This window comes from Fistularia commersonii, chromosome 32, assembly GCF_037954325.1.
Source record: "Fistularia commersonii isolate RoL2024-O1a breed Wild chromosome 32, RoL_Fcom_v1.0, whole genome shotgun sequence".
NCBI lineage: Eukaryota > Metazoa > Chordata > Actinopteri > Syngnathiformes > Fistulariidae > Fistularia > Fistularia commersonii.
In genome coordinates this window covers 9,894,330-9,914,216 of record NC_141315.1, presented here as the reverse complement: position 1 = coordinate 9,914,216, position 19,887 = coordinate 9,894,330, and the positions used below count along the sequence as shown (strand labels likewise).

The following is a 19,887-nucleotide window of genomic DNA, read 5'->3' as shown; positions in this document are numbered from 1 at the left end:
CTTACAAATTAACTTTTATTACTGTGTTTGAAAATCAACACATCAATCCAGATCGGCAAAGACAAAAATCAGCCGTGACGCGTCACATGAGTTCGGCTTAAATAACATACTAGAATTACACATACAAACGCACGCGTTACCTGGAAATTAGGTTCAAAATTACCTGAAAACAAAAGAAGAGGTGGATGCCTGACAAAAAAAAATTGTAGAACGAAAAGTTTTAATAGAATTAATCTGCAAAATCCTCAGGCGGATTTTTTTTTTTTTTGAAAAAAAAAAAAAAAAAAAAAAAAACACATTTGAACCGATGCCTACGAGACTTTATCAAACACAAACATTCACAGCTACACACACCTGTCACGTACAATCGCGGGATTTTCACGGCGGATCGATAAGACGGTCGCTGATTGGCACAATCACATGATTGATTAAACTCAAAAGCTGTCCGGGTCCAGAACGAGACAATCGCACAGCAGCTCCGAGTTTCCTAAACATGTCCGGAAAACTTGAGTCGTTAGCTTAGCAGAGAGGAAGGTGGAAAATGGAGGGTTCGATTGACCGACGAGTTTCGGCGTCGGTCGATTCCGATCAGTTTGCGCGGCGGTCGTCGCGGATCGGCCGATCGATGTTCGGCTGGATCAAACAAATAGTTTGATCGATCGATCGATCGATCGGGGATCTGATGTTGTTTCGACGTCCCGGCGACGATCGGCCGACTCGCACCGGCAACACCTTTCAATCCGAAACTTCATTTTATAAAAACAATAAATCTACGCTTTTCATCTGTTTATTCATAAGAAAAAAAAAAACAAAAAAACAAAGTCGTGTCGAGTTCATTCGCCGTGTTTATCTGACGTGGAAAAAGGCTACATTATTATCCATGTGAGGATGAATCCGGTTAAACGAACCCATTATTTTAATTTCCACGTCTTTATCGCTTGATTATGCAACTCATTTTCGGATTATACGATGTGGATTCAGCCTCGCAGGAAATCGGATTCGTTTAAAAAACGAATTCACTCGTCTGGACTTTGTTTTTTTTTTTTTTTTTTCCCCCTCGCCCGACATCAGCTGCTATCTAGAGGTGAGGTAAAGACGACGGGGACGCTTCCCCTCCTCGCTCTCATGGCGAGAGCCGCTGGTAAACCCAGCCGCCTTCCGCCCGATGCTGAAACTCCCTCGGCTCGGCCTCCTCGCCGTCCTTGGGTTTGGTGAAGACGATGCGGTCGTGGAGCCTGTTGGTCTGACCCTGCCAGAACTCGATCAGGTAAGGCTTGACGATGTAGCCGCCCCTGCCGGAGGGGGAAGATCAAAAAAACAACAACTGGAGAGGTGAGTTTCAGAGAAGCAACTTTCCCGGACGAGCCTGCGCTGCGTTCCAAAGGTCAAGACCCCTTCTTGCGCATTAGCTTAGCACAATGAATGGGAGCCTATGGTTACTGTTAGCCTGCGTCCAGCGATCCAAAATCCTCATGCGTTTACGACTGTGATGTAACTAAGAAAAAAACGTCATTTTTTTCAAAAAGTGAATGAGAAATACCAGCTGCAGGCACCAGACTCCATTCAAAAAACTGCGATTTTTAACTTTGTTAGATCGCCACCGAGTGTTGCGAGGACTGAAGCCTGGAATTGACATTTGGCAAGAATCTGCGTTGTGACGCCGTGACTTCTGCACTTGTTTCATCCATTCCGACTGGGTCCGACAGTTTTCTGCCTAAAGTTACGATGACGGGGTGAATAAAGCCTTACGACGTGATCGTTAACACATTCATGTCGGGATCGCGGATTGAATGACTTTTACCAAAGGTAAGCAAATACTTGTGCTAAGCTAAATAGCACGATGGCTAGCAGCTAAGTGCCCTTTCCGTCTCATCATCAGGATCTGTGGAAACGGGAAAACTTCCCAAAGAGCTACCGAAAATTAAAAATAAAACAACTGTTGTATTAAAATTCTAAACAAATCTAAGGATATCTGCAAGGGGGAAAAAAAAATGGTGGGCGCTTACCAATAATCCGGTTTGGGCACTTCCTTATCCTTGTATTTCTCTTCCAGCTCTGCATTTTTCTGCCTTAAATACTTTAAAAAAAAAAAGAAAAAAAAAAATCCCATTTGCACATCTGAAAGAATTGATCACACGCTATCGTGCGTTAGCGGCCGCGGTCTGGGTTCTTACGTCTCGGTCCGGAACCGGCGTGCTCTGTCTGCTCACCACCGCCCCGATCTGGCTGCTCTTGGGCCGGAGGTGGAAGTACTCGCAGGAGATCTGGTCGGGGATCCGCTCCACGTCGCCTTCTATGCGGATCTACGCAGCGGAAACAACGCGTTCACGCCTTGCGGACGCCCAGGAGAGGAGGCTAAGGAGGCCGACGCGCTGCGGTCCTACCTGCCGGTTCAGAGGCTCCCAGTAGAAAACCAGGCAGGCGTAAGGATTGCTCTCCTGGGGACGGACGGATCACCGAAATGGAGGCGGATTTCAATTCACCTTTCAAGTTCTTTCTTATTCGCGACCTAAACCGAGGATCGGCGGCGTCACTGACCAGCTCGCCACCTTTCCTGCTCTCGTAGTTGGTGAAAAAGCGGAATCCTTCGTCGGTGAAACCTTTAAGGAGGACCATCCTGGCCGACGGGCGCCCTTCCCTGCGGGGACGGAGGCATCGCTCAGAAAAAGAAACTCGGCGTGGAATAAGCTCCAAGATGGACGCCGTCATTGCACGTACGTGTTGGCGGTGGCGATGCACATGGCGTTGGCCTCCCCGATTTCAGGGCACTTGGTGGCCTCGTCGAACCAGTTGGCGAACTGCTTGATGGGATCCAGGGACGCCAGCTGGTTCTCCTCGAAGCACTGAACACAAAACCCGTGCAGAGAGAGAGAAACCCCAATTTGAAGTTTGACTTTATCCCTAGTAGGACTTCAGCGAAATGCGAAACCTCAGGATCGAACATCTCGCTCAGGAGTTTCCAGTCGTGGACGACCTCTGGGACAAGCGGCTGCACGAGAGTTCACTTTTTTAATTGCACGTTTTCACGCTCGACCAAACCCTCTACCGGACCGTCTGCATTGAGATCTGCATTCACCACGATAGTCGTCGAACCTGTTGCCGCCGCCGGCGCCCACCTGTTCAGAAACAACATTCTACTACCTCTTTTACCAAAAGCTGCGTTGCAAAGTTAACATTTCCATTATTATGTCATCCATTGTGCTTATTTGTCATTCATTTTACAGCCTTGTGAATCCATGGAAATAAACACCTCAGGGGGTGTGAGGGGAACCTGCATGGTTTCCGGACCCCTGCAGAGAAAGGCCTCCAGTCAGAATTGAACCAGGGACCTTCTTGCTTGCTCGATAAATATTTCCTATTATTTCTACTTGGTGCAGCTTCAGTGGTTCTAAATGGGGTTGAAAAGTCATCTATTAATACCCGGCCGGTTTGTTTTGCAGGCCAAGACATTCAAAGTCGAGCTGTGACTCAGTTAGGAGGCCTGCAAACACATCAGGCTCCCCTTTTACAGCATTCGTGTATCGAAAGCACGACTAATCTTGCAGGAGAAACTATCCTGCAGACGCTCAACACATTTCCTCCCGACAAGGACACCGAGCGCAGCTCACCTCACCTCCTCATCTCCTTTGTATTTCTTCCTCATGTCGCTCAGATCCATGCTGGAGCTGCCTTGCGTCGATTTCCGAGCAAATTGTGCAAAGACGCCTATGCGGCAGACAGTTAAACGGACATTAGACGAGAGATTTCCTGCACAGAAGATGAAATGCCTCAGTAAGGGAGCACTGAGTATGCGCCTCATGCTTGTCAATTCCACCCTGACGTAACCGCGCACTCCTTACGTAAAAAGCTGTTTTGTAACTAACCAAATGTCGACATTGGACCCCGACGCCGCTCATTTGCATGACACGGGTGTCAAACTTGACCCCGATCGCGGACAAATGAGGAGTTTATGAGTTTTCTTATGCAGAAACACACGCTTTTTTTTTAACTGTTACTCAAGCTACGGCTCGTCGCATGACGTTGCCTTCGCGGGAAATCGGATATCGGAGACACGTCAGGGAGGAGAGCGACTCAAACGGCGAAAAACTAGACTAGTTTTTCAACACTTATTCATAGGACGTTTCCGGCACACATTATCATTAAGAAAAATAAATTGCACGTAATGAAATTTATAACAAGTTAGTGATGAAACGATCCCCTGCGTTAATGCTGAATATTGGCGATTAGCAGTCACACAGTAAGAAAAGGCATATACAGTTTTGTTGCACAAGCGCAGATAGATGATAGTGTAATCATTTGTTCCTTTCGTATGTAGTTGCGCAAATATAATGATTTAACACGTAAAATTCAGTACTGAAAAAAAATATCTCGGTAAGTACTTTGTTGAGACTTTCGTTTTGACGTGTGACAATGAATGCAGCATCAGACCAGACGTCACTTCCGGACAAACTTTTAGACATGGCGGCGACCTTGTGTGCAAAGCTGCTACCTAAACAAGGTAACGTTGAGGCAAAACAATATATTGTAACTCCTGTTGTTATTACGTCGCGAGTTAGTATTTATCGGAGTGTTATTTTAAGCCCACCATGTGCCCAACATTCTCCGCGCTGCCATTAAAAACGTAAAGAGACCGTGTGGTTGCTAACGCTGTGTTAGCATGTTAGCAGACCCGGAAAACCTAGCAAAATAATAAGAGTATGTTAAAATGAGTTTCAGATTTCACTTTAAAGCACCTGAATACCATTAAAAATGTATTTTTTTTAGTCTTATCCATCGTTTTTCTTGCATTTTTGGTTTTCTTATTTGTAGCATGATAACCAGCCTGATCAGTGCTGCACATTCCTACCTGAGGCTATCAGACTTTTTAATTCCTCTTCCTTCAGCCGAAGGGAATATTCAAATCTTTGTCATTTTTAAGACCTTAACACACTTGATAGCCTTAACTTTGACACTTTATATTTTATTGTATTTCTTATTCTCCCTCCTTCCTACTATTATCTATTATTGTTATGTTTTGCTTGAAACTCTGGCACAACAATTTCCTTCGGGATAAATAAAGTTGTTCTTATCTTATCTTATACTGATTTAGTGGTTAGCTTGTTAATGGTATACATGTACTGATAGTTGTATCGTTGTCTGGTTGTGTTTCCAGGATGGTTCCCGCTGACACAGAGCGTCCGCCACGGCTCCAAGGCTGTGACACGCCACCGGAGACCGATGCACTTCATCAAGCAGAAGCTGATGGCCGTCACCCAGTACATCCCTCCGCCACAGGCCGCAGCACCGGGCGCCTATCCTTCCAAAGTCAGCAAAGTCCAGCAGGTAAACCGTCTCTAACCAGAACCGTTCACATCTATCAAATGATTGAGATCGAGCTCAAAGATGGAGTCATCGAGATGATCTTGGTTAATTTGGCCAACAATGTCTGCGATTCAAGTGAACGTAGCGGATTAAATAGGCCCTCAAAGGTGTTGTTCCTTAAAAGATGGGCAGAAAAATAATCTCGTAACTCATCCCTCAGGAAAGCGGTTTGATGGTGCTCATGAAGCGGGATCTCAAGAACTTGTTCCGCGAGTCCAGGATGGTCGCCGTGGCTCAGAACAACTCCTGCAATGCAGAGGACATGATGATGCTCAAGAACAGACTTTATAAAAACGACATCGCCGTCAAGTTCTACCCCAACCAGGTACTAATAACCGAGGATTAAGATACGCTAAAAACATCTTTATCAAGAAACCTTCAACGTGTAGTTTGAAAAGAAGCTGCAATTCTCTCACTTGACAGGATTTCCTACCCGCAAGAGTTCCACAGGATGCTTTGACTGAGAAAACTCAGTTTGTGTTTATTTGCTGCAGAGAGGAAGAATACAAGCTGAAATTCAAACTTGAAAAAGACAAATACACTTGCAGCATCAGTAAATATGGGTATAAATAGAAATCGATAATTAAAAGATAGCACAAGACATCCACAAGTAATTAGACAGCAGAGTGAACAACAACAAGGATAAGACTAGACAACGGAATGGAAATGAAAAATAAAAAATAAAAAACACAGTAAGGGTGAGAACAGACAACGGAGCGAGGACATGACACGTGTGAATGAGTGATCTTTTAACAACGCCGCCGCTAATTTATGGATTTTTGGGCTAACAAACGTCACGCCGTCAAAACATTTAGCCTCGTCACATTGGATCAATGAAGTGAAGCGCCTCAAAATTGAACGGTCATGTCATTTCCAAGTGTTACTTATTATTCATCTTTTTCATCAGCTGTGCTACTGACACTGTTTAGAAAAAAGCATTTCCAGTACGCATTTGTGGATGTTACCTGTATGTATTTCATTAATAGTAAAACAAAAATGCTTCTGTGTAACATCTTTCTGTGTAAATATCTCCTGTTACAACATGGACTTATAGCCAAGTGCTGCCAGTATATGTACAGATATTTTCATTTAGTTATTTTTAACCGGTGCGGCTTATATTCAGGCGCGCTCAATCGTCCGAATATTCCGGGAACTTGAATTCCTTGCAGTAATTTCCTCTTCTTGCAGCAGAGGGCGCTGCTGTCGCTGCTTCGATCCTCTCTTAAAGTCCTCAACCGTACTCCTTCGCAGGTGATTCGGTCGTTTCTGAAGGAAAGCGCTTACAGCAACATGGCCCCGCTGTTCATCGGCTCCACGGTGCTGATCGTCAGCAAGGAGCCGAAGGTGAGGGAAATGCTGAAGACCCTTCGCAGCAGCCCGCAGATGACGCTCCTCGGTACGTTATCTCATGTTGCGGATGATCCTGAATAGTCGGTGTTCGTCTGAGTGCGGATCCTGTAAGTGTGAACCTTTGACGCAAAGGTGGTTTTATTTATTGAAATCTAATTCCAAAGACATGGGTGAGACCAGAGATGCTGTTTGGTTTAGTAACAGCGGCATTGATTAAAAGACAGGCGGCAGAGCTGGCGGTGAAGATGTTGAGGTTCAGATTTAAAATGAATAAACACGGTATGTTATGTTTTTTTTTTTTTTTTTTTTTTGCCTTTGTGCCATTTTTCAACATAATATGTGTTGCGTTTTTTTTTAAATCCACAAATAACTGCAAAGAAAACAAAATTACTTTCTCAGTTTCCTCAATATCTGTTTGAGTATTTCTTGTATTTATGACAAAAAAAAACTTAAATGATCCACCGGCAGCAAACCAGCAATGCCGTCCCTGCTTATTAAGAGTGACAAATGTATTTTAACACGTTTTATTTCCTCTCCCTTCAGCTGCAGGGAATCTCAAAATCTTTGTACTTAAGACCTTAAAACACTTTATAGCCTTGACTTGTTACTTTGACACTCTATAGTTTTATTTGTATTTCTTATTCTCCCGCCTTTTTTATACTGTTTATACAATTTCCTACTATCATTTATTATTGTTATGTTTTACTTGAAACTCTGGCACAACAATTTCCTTCGGGATAAATAAAGTTGTTCTTATTCTTACAAGATCGCCATAATCTTCAAATTTAAAATTACATTAAAAAAAAAAAACATTGAACTGAAATAAAACAGATTTTAATGAAATACTCGTTATTTTCTAAATCAAAGGTTGCCGAGCCACGTTCTAGCCCAGGGGTCGGCAACCTTTGACACCCAAAGAGCCATTTGGACCCGGTCTCCTCAGAAAAGAAAACACTGGGAGCCGCAATTACTTTATGACGTCTAAAATAAAGGTACCACTTTATATATTGCTTTTTATTACCTTTATACTTTGTATAAACAAGTGTGTAGTGTGTTGCTTCTGAAATTAAAGTATTACGGAGAAAATTAAAATTTTATTTATGTAATGAACTCATTTTGAGCTTTGGGCTTTCAGAGCGTGACCTGAATTTTAAAAATAAATCGGGAAAAAAATCACTGTGTCAGTAAACAATAGAAAATAAATATTTGCAAAATATCTTCATAAATATTTATTTTACCTGGTTTATGGGACTTCTGCTCCTGAACTTCAGCGCACGGCATCTGCAAATCGGGACTTTACCGGCTTCCGCCAGTGTGACGTTATTCTGAGCGGCGAAAAATAATAAATATAATTTTATTGAATATTTCAAGATCACAATAATCTTCCAACTTAGAACTAAAAGTAAAAAAAAAAAAGGAATTAACACAAATGAAATACACTTCAATTAAATATTTATAATTTATTTTCCCAAGCCGCGGTGTAAAGACCCCTGGTATAGAGGAAACTGAAGGGAAGATTTACGGATGTTGTGAGAGAGGATATAAAGTTAGTCGGTGAGGGAGAGGAGGATCCAGAGAAGAGAGTTAGATGGAGAAATGTGGCGACACCAGAAGGGAAAAGCCCAAAAGACTTTTTAATTCCTCTCCATTCAGCCGCCGGCAACCATAAAAACCTATCTTAACCTAAAAAAAACCAAAAACTGTGCAATATTTCATTTCACTGTGCAATATTCAGAAACTGTGCAATATTTCATCTCATAACAGCTACACTACAATTTTCCCTTCTATCATACTATTGTGCACTCCTTACCTCACTTGTTACTAAGACACTTATAGTTTTATCACTGTTTACTAAGACACTTTATAGTTTCACTGAGACACTTTATAGTTTATCACTGAGACACTTTATAGTTTATAGCTTATTTTTATTTCTAATTCTGCCTTTTCTTTTATTATTTATTACTGTTATATTTTCTGTAACTCTGGCACAGCAATTTCCTTCGGGATTAATAAAGTCGTTCTTATTCTTAATTCTTAAAAGCATGTATTCTCACACCGATTCCACGTTTTCTCTAAAGCAGTGGTTCCCTGTCCTTCTCGCTCTGCACAGGCGGCTGCGTGGACGACACCTTGCTGAGCGCTCAGGGTCTGGCGAGCTACTCCACGCTTCCTCCTCTGACGGCGGTCCAGGGTCAGGTGGTCGGCAGCCTGACCACGCTGACGTCGCACACGTCCTCCGTGTTGCGGCGACACCCGGCCCGACTTTCGGCGCTCCTGCAGCAGTACGTGAAAGAGCGGAGCGCGGAGGAGGCCACGTAGAGACCGCCAGGCGCCGGACGTCCTCGCCGTTGAATCTCGCCGCCTTTCAGGACTCGGGGAAACGTCGTCGGACCCAGTTAACCGCACGGCGAAGCGGGTCACGCCGCTGGTTTGCCGCTCGCCATCGTTTACAGCCGGCGCCGCTTCTCTTCACCTCCCCACGTTTGGACCATCGCCCGGCTTTTCCTTAGTCCTTCCACGACCGCAGCCTGGGACTTGGGCACAAAAATCCGAATACCCGTTACGTTTTCAAATTTTTGTTTGCGTCTATTTTATTATTTTTTTTCTATATATTTTTCACGCTCAGATATTAGCAGCCGGCGCTGAAAGAGTTCATGGCTGTTTTGGTGGATCTGAAGGAAACTTAAGCCACGCCTTTTCCCGTGAATACCTTGTTCCGGGTTTCCAAGGCAACCAGGCTGAGGAGGCAGCGTGTCAGTAATCCCACCCCAAACCACTAGGGGGCAGTATAGCGCTAGTTAGACCAGGCGTCCGACTCTAAAAGGGATTTTGCTATAAATGCACCGTCTGTTCCTTTATTTAATGTTATTACAAATAAATGACATAAATAATATCCTGTCGCTCACATGTTTGTTTTTTGTTTTCACAGCCAAGCAATTTTGCTGCTCTGATTGGGATTAAATGTCACAGGATTATCACCAGAATGTACCACAGATTAAGAAAAAAAAAAATCCTAACGAGCCTTTTGTCAGTGTGAACCAGCTGGCTTTGCGGTGAAGCGTAATGAAAACCACCCCTGCCAAAATATACACAAGTGGTCACAGATCCTGATACGTTAATCTGCAGATTACAGCATGTTAATCTAGGTCGGTTGGTCTATTATGGCCTGCTTTACGGGGAGACGCACCAACCGGCCTGAACAGAAATCTGTTCAGGGAGCAAAATAAAACTTTTCAGGTGGATGCAGATATTCGGATCAGAATATTTGAGCATAAATTAAGATAATCCCACCTGGATTAAATCATGCTAACCGCACGGGCGTCACAGAAATCAATCGGCGCACTTCGCGTTTAATCGAACCGCATCGGCGCAAAGGGATTCTTCCGCATAAATTGTGAATAATCTCACTTTGGCGTACGGCGCCCTCCTAATCCCACCCGCGCCCGTCACCCGGAAGGTGCGTCCTGTGATTGGAGGTCGCCTCTTTCTGCACTCCCTCTCATCCCTGCCAGACAACGCCTAATCCCGCCTAATGCGGATAACGCCCGGGGACGAAAGGCGCGCACCGGGCCGAGGGGCGAGCGAGGGAGGGGTCACGGCCGCCGGGATTACCTGGTCAGAAGAAGTGATTATCGATGGACGCGTCGTGCGGTTCGAAGCGTTTTTGAGCGGATCTCCGTGGGAAAAAAAAACAACAAAATGTCCGATTTGTGATTTTTGGAAGGCCTGGCCGGGCCGCCGATGGACGGCGGGGGAGATTTCCAGACGATGAGAGGCGGGAACGGGTTCCAGGTAATTCCCCTTTAATGGCTTCCGGTAATTACTTTAGAAAACGGGATGGATTAAAACAAACAAATCAATCTGGAGCGTTTTATTCCAACATTTTCTCGTCCTCGCTGAGCGTCTGAGGCCAAAGAAGGCCGAGTCCGTGAAAAAGCGGGATAAGCGTCAAGCGATTCATGTAAATTTGCAGGTTTTTAATCAGTAAAAACAGCAAAAGAGGGCGATTTAATCGTCCAGACGTCTGCCTTCACCGTTTTCCACCCTCCCCTCCCCGACCAGAGGCTAAATATATGCTTATTGCATAAGAAATAATTGAGAAAAAGGATTTTTTTTTTGTGTCGGAACAACACAAATAATCAGGGTTTCAACAAAAAATGGTGTTTAAATTATATCCGTGCCCAGTGTTTGTGTTGATTTAGTATCGTTAGATGGATCCGGTGGAAAATCGACCCATCTGGTCGGAAACGCTGGACACAACATGTCACTGTTGACGGTGCTCTGACGTTATTCACGCTAAGAGTTACCGTCTTAATGGGCTTTGGGTAAGAGCCTGCGTTGCTGTGAGGATGAAGAATTTCCCCTACATTTGTTTTGCATAAAGAAATAGAATCAGAAGGTTTTAAGTCATTTTTTTTCCTCACGCAAAACAGATTTTTAAGCTAGCTCGGATTCAGCGGCCTCGCCGAGAGACCCTTTTTACGGCGCCGTCTTTTCCCACGTTCTGAGTCGGCGCTGCCGAAACCGGTTCCACCTCTGGACCTTCGACCTCGCATTAAAATCCCAAGTGGACCCATCCATAAGCGTCGCCCCGTCGCTAGGGTAACGAAAGAAAAAAAGATGTGAACGCTTTCACGCCCCCCGAACGGATGTTTAATTTTCCCTCCCCGGTTGGCTGATTTGAACATTTATTTTGATTCCTGCTCTCGTCTTCGGGGGTTTCGGGACTCGCCGTTGGACACGAATAACAGTCCGTGACATCCACGCCTGTAACTTAAAAGAGCGCTAAAGCTAATGCTAACCCTCATTTGCTTCTTCGCTCCGTTACAGACTCTTCGAGTCAGAAAGACGGCGACTTAATTGCGCAGCGCTCGAATCCTGAGTGGCTAAAGACGACCTTTTGAAAAACCAATTAAAGCGGAGTTCAATAATCCCCGGCGCTCGTGGCGCCGCGTTCCACCATGACTTACCAACCTCCCCGCGCAGCCGTCGGTCATGTTTTTTTGTAGTTTAAATGCCTCGTAGAGCAGCCGACCGGCGTCTTCAGGCCTACCGGGTTCCCGTCGAAAGTCCGCGTCGACGAAAACCCAACAGGAGGAGCTCGGGTGGGGCGATGTTATCGTTTGTTGTTTGACGGTGGCAGAGCGCAGCGGTCCGGGAAGCAGCCGGTCGGCGCGGGAGGCGGGCGTGAGGTCCAGCATGGAGGCGTTGGGTTCTCCGCTCAACCGCAGCCAATCCCTGGCCAGCGGGCTGGAGAAGCCCCCGCCCGTCTGGAACAAGCCGCCCCACTCCCGGAGCAGCAGCACCATCTCGTCCCGCCACTCCAGACAGGTGAGCGTCCTCCCTCGTGACCTTCTCGTCGTTCCATCTCCCACCTTCTTTTCACGGCTTCCATCGTCCTTCGCAGATCATCAAAGATTGGGAGGTGCTTGATGATCCTCCGGTGGATCTCCAGGCGGGAGGGGACAGTCCTCAGGAGATGGCCACGCCGGGGATCTGCGAAGGTTATCTCCTCAAGAGGAGGAAGTGGCCGCTAAAAGGCTGGCACAAGGTGAGCGGCGCACCGAGGGAGCTGTTCCCGCTTCGGAGATGTTCTGACGCTGAAACCCCGATTCTCCGTTCTTCTCCAAGCGATACTTCATCCTGGAAGGCGGGATTTTACGCTACTGCAAGAACCAGCAGGACGTGAGTGGACGTTCGCCCGAAGACGCCGTGGAGGAACCGTCACCCGAACGCCTCCTAGCCTTTCCCGTCTCCCCCGCAGGTCTCCATCGGACGGGTCCAGGGCTCCCTGGATGTCAGCCAGGCCGTCATGTCCATCAACAAGAAGTCCAACAGGATCGACTTGGACGCCGGAGACATTCTCTATCACATGAAGGTGAGGGTTGGAAAACCGAAAGAAAGAAAAAAAAAAAAGACGGCGGTTCCACCCTTTGTTCCCCCCCGCAGGCGAAAAGCCACGAGCTCTTCTACATCTGGGTCACCAAGCTCCAGGCCCATCGCTTGTTCAAGAAGAACGAGGCGGCGCACGTCCACGCCGGCTTCCTGCACTCCTTGCACGGGTCGGCCGCCGCGGGAGCGGAGAAGAACGGCGATTTGGTCGGAAAGATGGACGAACCGTCCGCTTGGTTCCACGCCGTGAGACATCTAACGTTCTTCTGTGTTCCACCAGAGCCCCGGAGGAACCGGCGGCTCCGCCACGGCGACGCGAGCGCTCCCGTCGCCCAGCGCCGCCGTCAACAGCAAGGTGTCGGCGTGGCTGCGGCAAAACCAAGGCGCGGACGCTTGCGTCCAAGGTGACGAGTTGACGGCAACGCCGACCGATAAAATCTGAGCGAAACCCTAAAAGGAGGCGCGTGATCTTGGCTTGCAGAGCTGAACCGTTGCCACGTGGATCTCTCCGAGCTGAACCGGCTCATCCAGAGGCTGCAGACGTTGGAGGGCGGACAGACTTTCACCAATGGGGAACTGCAGCGCATCATCAGCATACAGGTGGACTTTTTATTGTTTTTGGTTTTTCTCAGGTCTGATTCTCCGTATGCGGAGGCCCGTTTGTGACAAAAGGACTCTTCTGCAGAATCTCTCACTTGAGAAGCCGAAGAAGCAGAAATCGGGGCGGATGTGGGGTCACTCTCGCACCCTGTCCAGAGTGGAGGCCCTGGGAATGGTAAGAATGGTCCGTACCTGCTCCCTCCACTCGTAAGTAGCCCCGGAAGTTTGAAATTACGAAAGAAATAGAACTGTAATTTTTTTAGATTTGGAACCTGTCAATGAATCCGACCGCCAGTGATGTTTAGAGTTGTTGCTCAGAGTGTTTGACTCCTTCCAAGCTGTGCGTCGCCTAATGAGGCCTTTCTCTGATCCAAAGCCTATTCGTGGGATCACTAAATCGGTGAGTTGGCGTCGGCGGCGGATGACGAGATGAAGTCGTGGGCGGGGGATGGAGAGGGTCCCGGGTGAATCGGCGGCGGCGGTTGTTTTTGTTGTTGTTTAGAAACCCGTGTGGTGATTCTTGTCGGTGTCGCCGCAGCTCAGAAGGTCGTGGTTGATAGCGGGTTCTGTCACAGCGAGGAGCCTGCAGGGCTCTGGTTCTAGACCTGGTATGAACTTGATATCTTCTCCCCTCGGGCCGCACCCCTCCAGAGGTCTCCACATCCCATCATCTCCCATCAACTTCCTGTCCTCTTCTCAGACCTCCAGCCTGGCATTTCCAAGCTCCTTCAGACCCAACGCTCACCTCCATCCTCCAAAACCTTTCCTTTCCTACTCCTTCTCACTTTCCACCTCCTTCATCTCCACTCCCCTGTAGCCGCACCGACCCGGGGAACCCGTCGAGGTACCTCCTCGAGAAGATATCTCCCGCGACGGCGCCTCGGCCGGGTCGAAAGGCGAGGCGTCGAACTAACCACCCCTCCTTCCCCCGACGGCGTGTTGCGTTCCCTCCCCAGCTGTCGTCCAGCCACCTGAGCAGCTCGTCTCACCTCGGAGCCTCGGTGCCCTCCATCCCCGACTACGTCTACTCGCAGCTGTCTCCGCCCGCCTCCACCTCGCCCGAGGGCAGGAAGATCCAGCAGGACATCTGCGCCATGTCGCTGCGAGGTCAGGGAAACGGCGAGAAACGGGCCGTCCGTCGGATACGATCGACGGCGGGAGCTTGACTTACGGGGTTTTAATCCGTCCCGAGACCGGCCTCGTCGCTCATCGTGCTGGTATATCGAATTCAATTTCCCGAGTGAAATGAATTCAAATTTTGTTACGTGTCATTAGATAAGAAAAATGTACTTGTAAAAAACAAGAATACACTATAAAACAGAATGTGAAGCGGATTTTATGAAGTGGATTTACCTCGGAGATCGGACGAAGAGGCCGCCAGCGTTTTTCATTTAATGCTCTGTCAAACGTACGGTCCGCGGGCCAGTATCGGCCCGCCAGAAGGTCCGCTCCGGCCCGTGGAATAAAACTTTTTTTTTTAAACAACAAAAGTTCCTGTATTGTCCGCTAGGGGTTCACAAAGCGATGTGACTCGGAAGTTACAGCCGACCCCATAATGTTTTTACTTTTCGTTAGAAATGGACCCGCTTTTTCTTCGCACCAGAAACCCTCATTGAAAAGATGTCGATGTCGTGTGGATGCGGCACGTTTTGGCGAAAAATACAACAAAATGAATAGAACTGAGAAGACATAAGTGAGGCATAGTGCTGGTGAACTTTCTTTTCTGAATGAATTTCAGGTTGTTTGTCATCTATATAATGATATAATTTATAATTTACCTGTTCTCCTTTACACTAAAACTAAGGAAAATTTGGACTTTGTGATATTTCTCGGTAATTACGCTATAATTTTACTGGTCCGGCCCCCTTGACAGCAAATTAGGTCGTATTTGGACCAAAATGAACACTTAATGCTACAACATGTTGCAAATGCAGACTCTGCTACACGTTATGTCAAAACTCCATTCATGGATGGAGTGAATCCGCTTCTCTTTTCAAAACCATCAAAACGTCCCTGACCTGCTTTGAACGACTCTTCCGACACCTCGTCCGTCGCACAAAATCCCCGTAAACATCCCTCGCCTTCACGCACGCTATGATTTTCTTTGGGCTAACTAGCGGCGGGCTGTTTTAAAACACCTCTTCGCGAACACGAACGCTCATCCCGCTCGCTCCGAACTCAAAAATCCCGTAAATCGGGGCGCTCGTAAGTCAAGGTTCCGCCGTGCTGATGTTTGAGAATTCATCTGAAGAGCCTTCATCCCCACGTCTGGAGAGTAAAAAGGAGGAACGAGAGAAAAGTGACTCTTCTTCTGTCCTCCTCTTCAGTTCTTTCCTCCCTGAAGTCGGTGCACGAGACGCTGCTGCAGGAGAGGCAGAAGCTGCAGGACGTCTGGGACTCCGACCGCCGCCTCCAACCCGACGCTCCCACTCAGGTGACGCCACCGTTTCGCCTCCGGCCGTGACCTCCACCCGCTTTCCCCCCCTTGTTTTTCAACATGTCTTCCCGCCGCAGGCCGCCCGCCGCCCGTCCAACGCCCCCCCGTCGCTGGCCGACTCGGCCGCCGAATACTTCGACGCCAGCGATGACCTGGTGTGGGGGAGCTCCTCCGAGGTGTCCGACGAATCGGGGCTGAGCGACGGCAGCACCAGTGACTCGGAGCCGGAGGAGGGGCACGGTGCGTTCACACTCACACACACACACACACACTCACACACACACTTGTTTTCTGTTGATTTGTTGTCATCGAGAACAATGTATGGAAACACAAGGACACGCTAGCTAACACAGAATAAAGTAAACAAAAGCGCAGATAAAAAGCTTGATATTGTTATAAATTAGCAAATCCACATGTTTACCAGGTGATATAACTGTTTTTTATTTTCTTAAAAACATCTCCAATCTGGATCATCACAGGCGAATAGCTGACATCACTTCCTGTTTTCTGAATTAGCGTTAGCCACCAGAAAGTACCGTGCTAGCGTCTCCAAGAGCCCCAACAGCGTCGCCCCAAAAAGCTCGGGGCGGCGGACGACGCTCCCCGCCACGTGTCCGGACAACAGCCACGTGGGGCTGATGGCTATCCTCTACAATAACATCGGTATGTTACACACACACACACACACACACTCACGTGTCATAATGAAATTGCAAAGCTAATGACACATGCAACCTGCATGACACACACACACTGAGGTTCTGCAAGGGGTCACACCTGACCACACACTTAGGATTAACACTCAACCACTGGACTTTAACCGTGTGTGTGTGTGTGTGTGTGTGTGTGTGTGTGTGTGTGTTTTGACGATTAGCTTTTTTTTCGTGATTTGAAAAATAACCCATCTTACCTGCGTCCCCCTCAGGTAAAGACCTGGCCAGGGTGTCGATGCCGGCGGCGCTGAACGAGCCCGTCAATCTTCTGCAGAGGCTCTGCGAGGAGCTGGAGTACAGCGAGCTGCTGGACACGGCCAACATCACCCAGGACCCCTACCAGAGAATGGTGCGACCCGCCTCGCCAACCCCGAGAGGCCGCTTGGGTTCTAAACGCGCTGTCCTCGGCAGGTTTACATCGCCGCCTTCGCCATCTCAGGTTACTCCACCGCCGCCTTCAGGAGCAGATACAAACCCTTCAACCCGGTGCTGGGGGAGACGTTCGAGTGCATCCGGGAGGATCGGGGCTTCCGGCTCATCAGCGAGCAGGTACACCTCCGATGAGCGGGTACTAATGCTAATCACAGTGGCGCTAACAATTACATGCTAATAGCTGAGATGGTACAATGATCCATGACATACGAAATGGACACCCTTGGACCCTTCAGCATGATGGGGACCCGGGAGAAGATATCAGGTTATGGAGATACATGATAGAGAAGAGCGTCACTTGGCGTTGCTTGGGGCTAGCCTAGCGCTAACTTGAAGTGTGCTCCAAAAGAACGGTTATAAGCCTATTCTTAAACTCCATCACCTTTTAACTTCGGATCTTTACTCTGCATTCTCCAAACCAGGTCTGCCACCATCCACCCATCTCCGCCTGCCATGCAGAGTCTGATAACTTCTGCTTCTGGCAAGGTCTGACCTTCTGCTCCCCAGCTAAGCGCTTCCATCAAATCAAACCCTGTCATACCAACAAACACATAGTTGCTTACGTCTGTCGTGCTTCCAAACAGACCAGCGGTGGAAGAACAAGTTCTGGGGGAAATCCCTGGAGATCCTGCCCACGGGGATGGTGAACGTCACCCTTCCCAGGTGAGGAGAGCCTCGCAGGGTTCAAGCATGGTGAGAACCACACGGCTGAGCGTGTGTGTTTGTGTGTGTGTCCAGGTTCGGAGATCACTACGAGTGGAACAAGGTGGTGACCTGCATCCACAACGTCCTCAGCCAGCAGCGTTACCTGGAGCACTACGGAGAGGTGACCATCCGCAACCTCAAGAGCAACGTGTGCACTTGCAAGATCACCTTTGTCAAGGTCAGCGTCACAACGCCGTCTCCGTGGTGATCACCATGGTGATCTCCATGCCGTCAATGTGTAGTCACGTTTGATGTTAAACATGTAGGTTTTCACACGAGTGCATATTTTTCTTCTTCTTTCCCTTTGCACGTTCCAGTCCCGTTACTGGGGCTCGGAAACCAACAAGAACGAGGTCCAGGGGACGGTCCTGGACCAGAGCGGCAGCGTCATCCACAGGTTCGGCGGTCTGTGGCACGAGGGGATCTTCTGCGACACGCTGCCCACCCCCAAGTGTGTGTGGAAGCCCAGTAAGTTCAGAGCATTGCCCGCAGCGACATCAACAGCGCCCCTAGTGGTTACAGATGGAACTACATGCATCAGTACCTGCTGCATATGAGATGAGAACATTTTTATTATTACATATATATATATATATATATATATATATAATGTAGAATTGTTAATATTAATAATTAATAATAATAATAATGAATAATATAGAATATATAGAATATTTTACTATACTTGTAGAAACTGCGTGATGGATCGTTCTTAGAAATAATATATTTTCATATCATTTCTGTAGATTACAGTCTCTTTCCTACATTATTTACTCAGTTGCCAATTTGTGTATTTTACAGTTATTTTCATTATCTTGCAAATATATGGATTCCCTTTCATATCGGAATCAGAAAAACTTGAATCAGAGGGACAAATGGGGGGCACATGGGGTAGCAGCATCAAAATTATGAATATCAAGAATAAAATTAAAAATAAAATAAATAAATGTATGTATATTTAAATGTATGTGTGTATAAATAAATTACTGTACAATAATATTGAAATAATGTGATAAAAAGAGACCATTCATGTATACATATTTCATTTTCAGAATTGTATTCATGTTGCAAAAATATATATCATATGTTTTTGTTTTTTTAAGAATAACTTCTACATCCTCATATCACTGATAAACATCCGTTTAAGTCAAAGAGTGACATCATCAACACAAATAAATAACCGAAACCCTCCGCAGACCCGCAGCCAAAAGACCACGAGATCTTCTACGGCTTCTCCACCTTCGCCATGGAGCTGAACGAGCTGACCCCTGACCTGCAGCCCCTCCTGCCGCCCACGGACAGCCGGTTGCGTCCGGACCAGAGGTGAGGACGGCTGCAAGGACGGCGAAGGGTTTCCAACGCCGTCTGGCACCTCATCTTGTCCCTCCTCTCCCCGGCAGGATGCTGGAGGAAGGCCTGGTGGACGAAACGGACGTGAAGAAGGACGAGATCGAGGAGCTTCAGAGGGAGCGGAGGAAAGAACTGGCGAAGAGAGGGGAGGAACACATCCCGCGCTTCTTCAAGTAAGTAGCATGTCAATTATTTTGATGCTGTAGTCAGTGAATACATTCAAGGTGAATTATTCTTGTTTTTGTTATTTTTCCCTATTTTTTACGGAGACAGTCGATATGAATTTTATTGTTTCAAGCTCATTTTTATCTCCTCTTGGTCCTCTTGCAGGAAATCAAAAGATTCCTGCGGACGCGACGTCTGGTTGACCAACGGGACTTATTGGAAGCTCCGGGAAAACCCCGGCTTCGCTAACGTAGCGAACGTCACACTGTGGTGAGGATGAGGAGGCTCGATCAAACGGATACTCAAACACTCAGGTTTTGGATACTCGGATACAAAGATGTTTAGCTATTCCAATATTTGGATATTTGCATTTTCTGATATTTATATATTCACATATCTAGATATGGAAATGAGCTGTTTGATATTCAGATATTTGCATGTTTATGGGTTTAGTCGTTGGGTTGTTTGAACGGCGTGAATGATCCGCTCCGTTAGCCGTGATCGGAGTGGCGACCATGCCCTTCTTCTCCCGCCTGTAAAACCCATGACTGGCTCATGGGAAACACCATATTTCATTTTCTAATGTCTTTGAATTATTGCTTTTGTTGTAATTTTTTTTTTTTAGATGATTTGACTCAACATGTTTCAGAGGTTCTGTCAGGGAGATTGAAATTTGATGCAAACCAAATGACACTAATAAAGTGACCCCAGGTTCTAGAACAAGTCTCTCCCTAGCTGTATTACAGTCATGAAATAAAAAATACAAAATGGGCTCTTTTTAACATCATTATTATTTTTATTGTTATATTTCCAACTCTTTTTCATGAAACATCACATTACACTTTTTGTTTTTAAATCCCAAAATATCACAGTCATTTCAGA

At 46.9% G+C, this 19,887-nt stretch overlaps 3 protein-coding genes across 6 annotated transcripts; 2 read left to right on the top strand and 1 right to left on the bottom strand.

The window, feature by feature from the left end:
* Position 1: 1 nt before the first annotated feature.
* Positions 2-4,001, bottom strand: pnpo (pyridoxamine 5'-phosphate oxidase). Of its 2 annotated transcripts, XM_086139909.1 has the most exons (8): positions 3,864-4,001; positions 3,614-3,747; positions 2,719-2,843; positions 2,539-2,638; positions 2,385-2,438; positions 2,175-2,303; positions 2,007-2,077; positions 2-1,292 (listed from the first exon to the last, which is right to left on the bottom strand). In XM_086139909.1, the coding sequence occupies exons 1-8, from the start codon at positions 3,874-3,876 to the stop codon at positions 1,124-1,126; spliced, it is 795 nt and encodes a 264-aa protein (XP_085996035.1). In that variant the 5' UTR covers positions 3,877-4,001; the 3' UTR covers positions 2-1,123. The 2 variants fall into 2 exon arrangements, with proteins under 2 accessions (XP_085996035.1, XP_085996034.1); XM_086139908.1 differs by lacking the exon at positions 3,864-4,001 and having other exon boundaries at positions 3,614-3,843.
* A 384-nt stretch (positions 4,002-4,385) lies between these two features.
* mrpl10 (mitochondrial ribosomal protein L10) lies at positions 4,386-9,604 on the top strand. Its single transcript, XM_086139880.1, has 5 exons — positions 4,386-4,498; positions 5,153-5,322; positions 5,522-5,686; positions 6,613-6,757; positions 8,822-9,604. The coding sequence occupies exons 1-5, from the start codon at positions 4,411-4,413 to the stop codon at positions 9,028-9,030; spliced, it is 777 nt and encodes a 258-aa protein (XP_085996006.1). The 5' UTR covers positions 4,386-4,410; the 3' UTR covers positions 9,031-9,604.
* Positions 9,605-10,257: 653 nt separating this feature from the next.
* osbpl7 (oxysterol binding protein-like 7) lies at positions 10,258-19,776 on the top strand. 3 transcript variants are annotated; one of them, XM_086139877.1, is made up of 23 exons: positions 10,258-10,503; positions 11,855-12,042; positions 12,119-12,262; positions 12,343-12,396; positions 12,476-12,589; positions 12,661-12,810; positions 12,884-13,007; positions 13,085-13,203; positions 13,289-13,378; positions 13,580-13,603; positions 14,160-14,310; positions 15,531-15,637; positions 15,718-15,880; positions 16,157-16,303; positions 16,566-16,702; positions 16,765-16,902; positions 17,208-17,271; positions 17,370-17,448; positions 17,524-17,668; positions 17,808-17,958; positions 18,687-18,813; positions 18,891-19,013; positions 19,171-19,776. In XM_086139877.1, the coding sequence occupies exons 2-23, from the start codon at positions 11,911-11,913 to the stop codon at positions 19,277-19,279; spliced, it is 2,592 nt and encodes an 863-aa protein (XP_085996003.1). In that variant the 5' UTR covers positions 10,258-10,503; positions 11,855-11,910; the 3' UTR covers positions 19,280-19,776. The 3 variants fall into 3 exon arrangements, with proteins under 3 accessions (XP_085996003.1, XP_085996002.1, XP_085996004.1); XM_086139876.1 differs by having other exon boundaries at positions 13,289-13,387; XM_086139878.1 differs by lacking the exon at positions 13,580-13,603 and having other exon boundaries at positions 13,289-13,387.
* Positions 19,777-19,887: the final 111 nt, after the last annotated feature.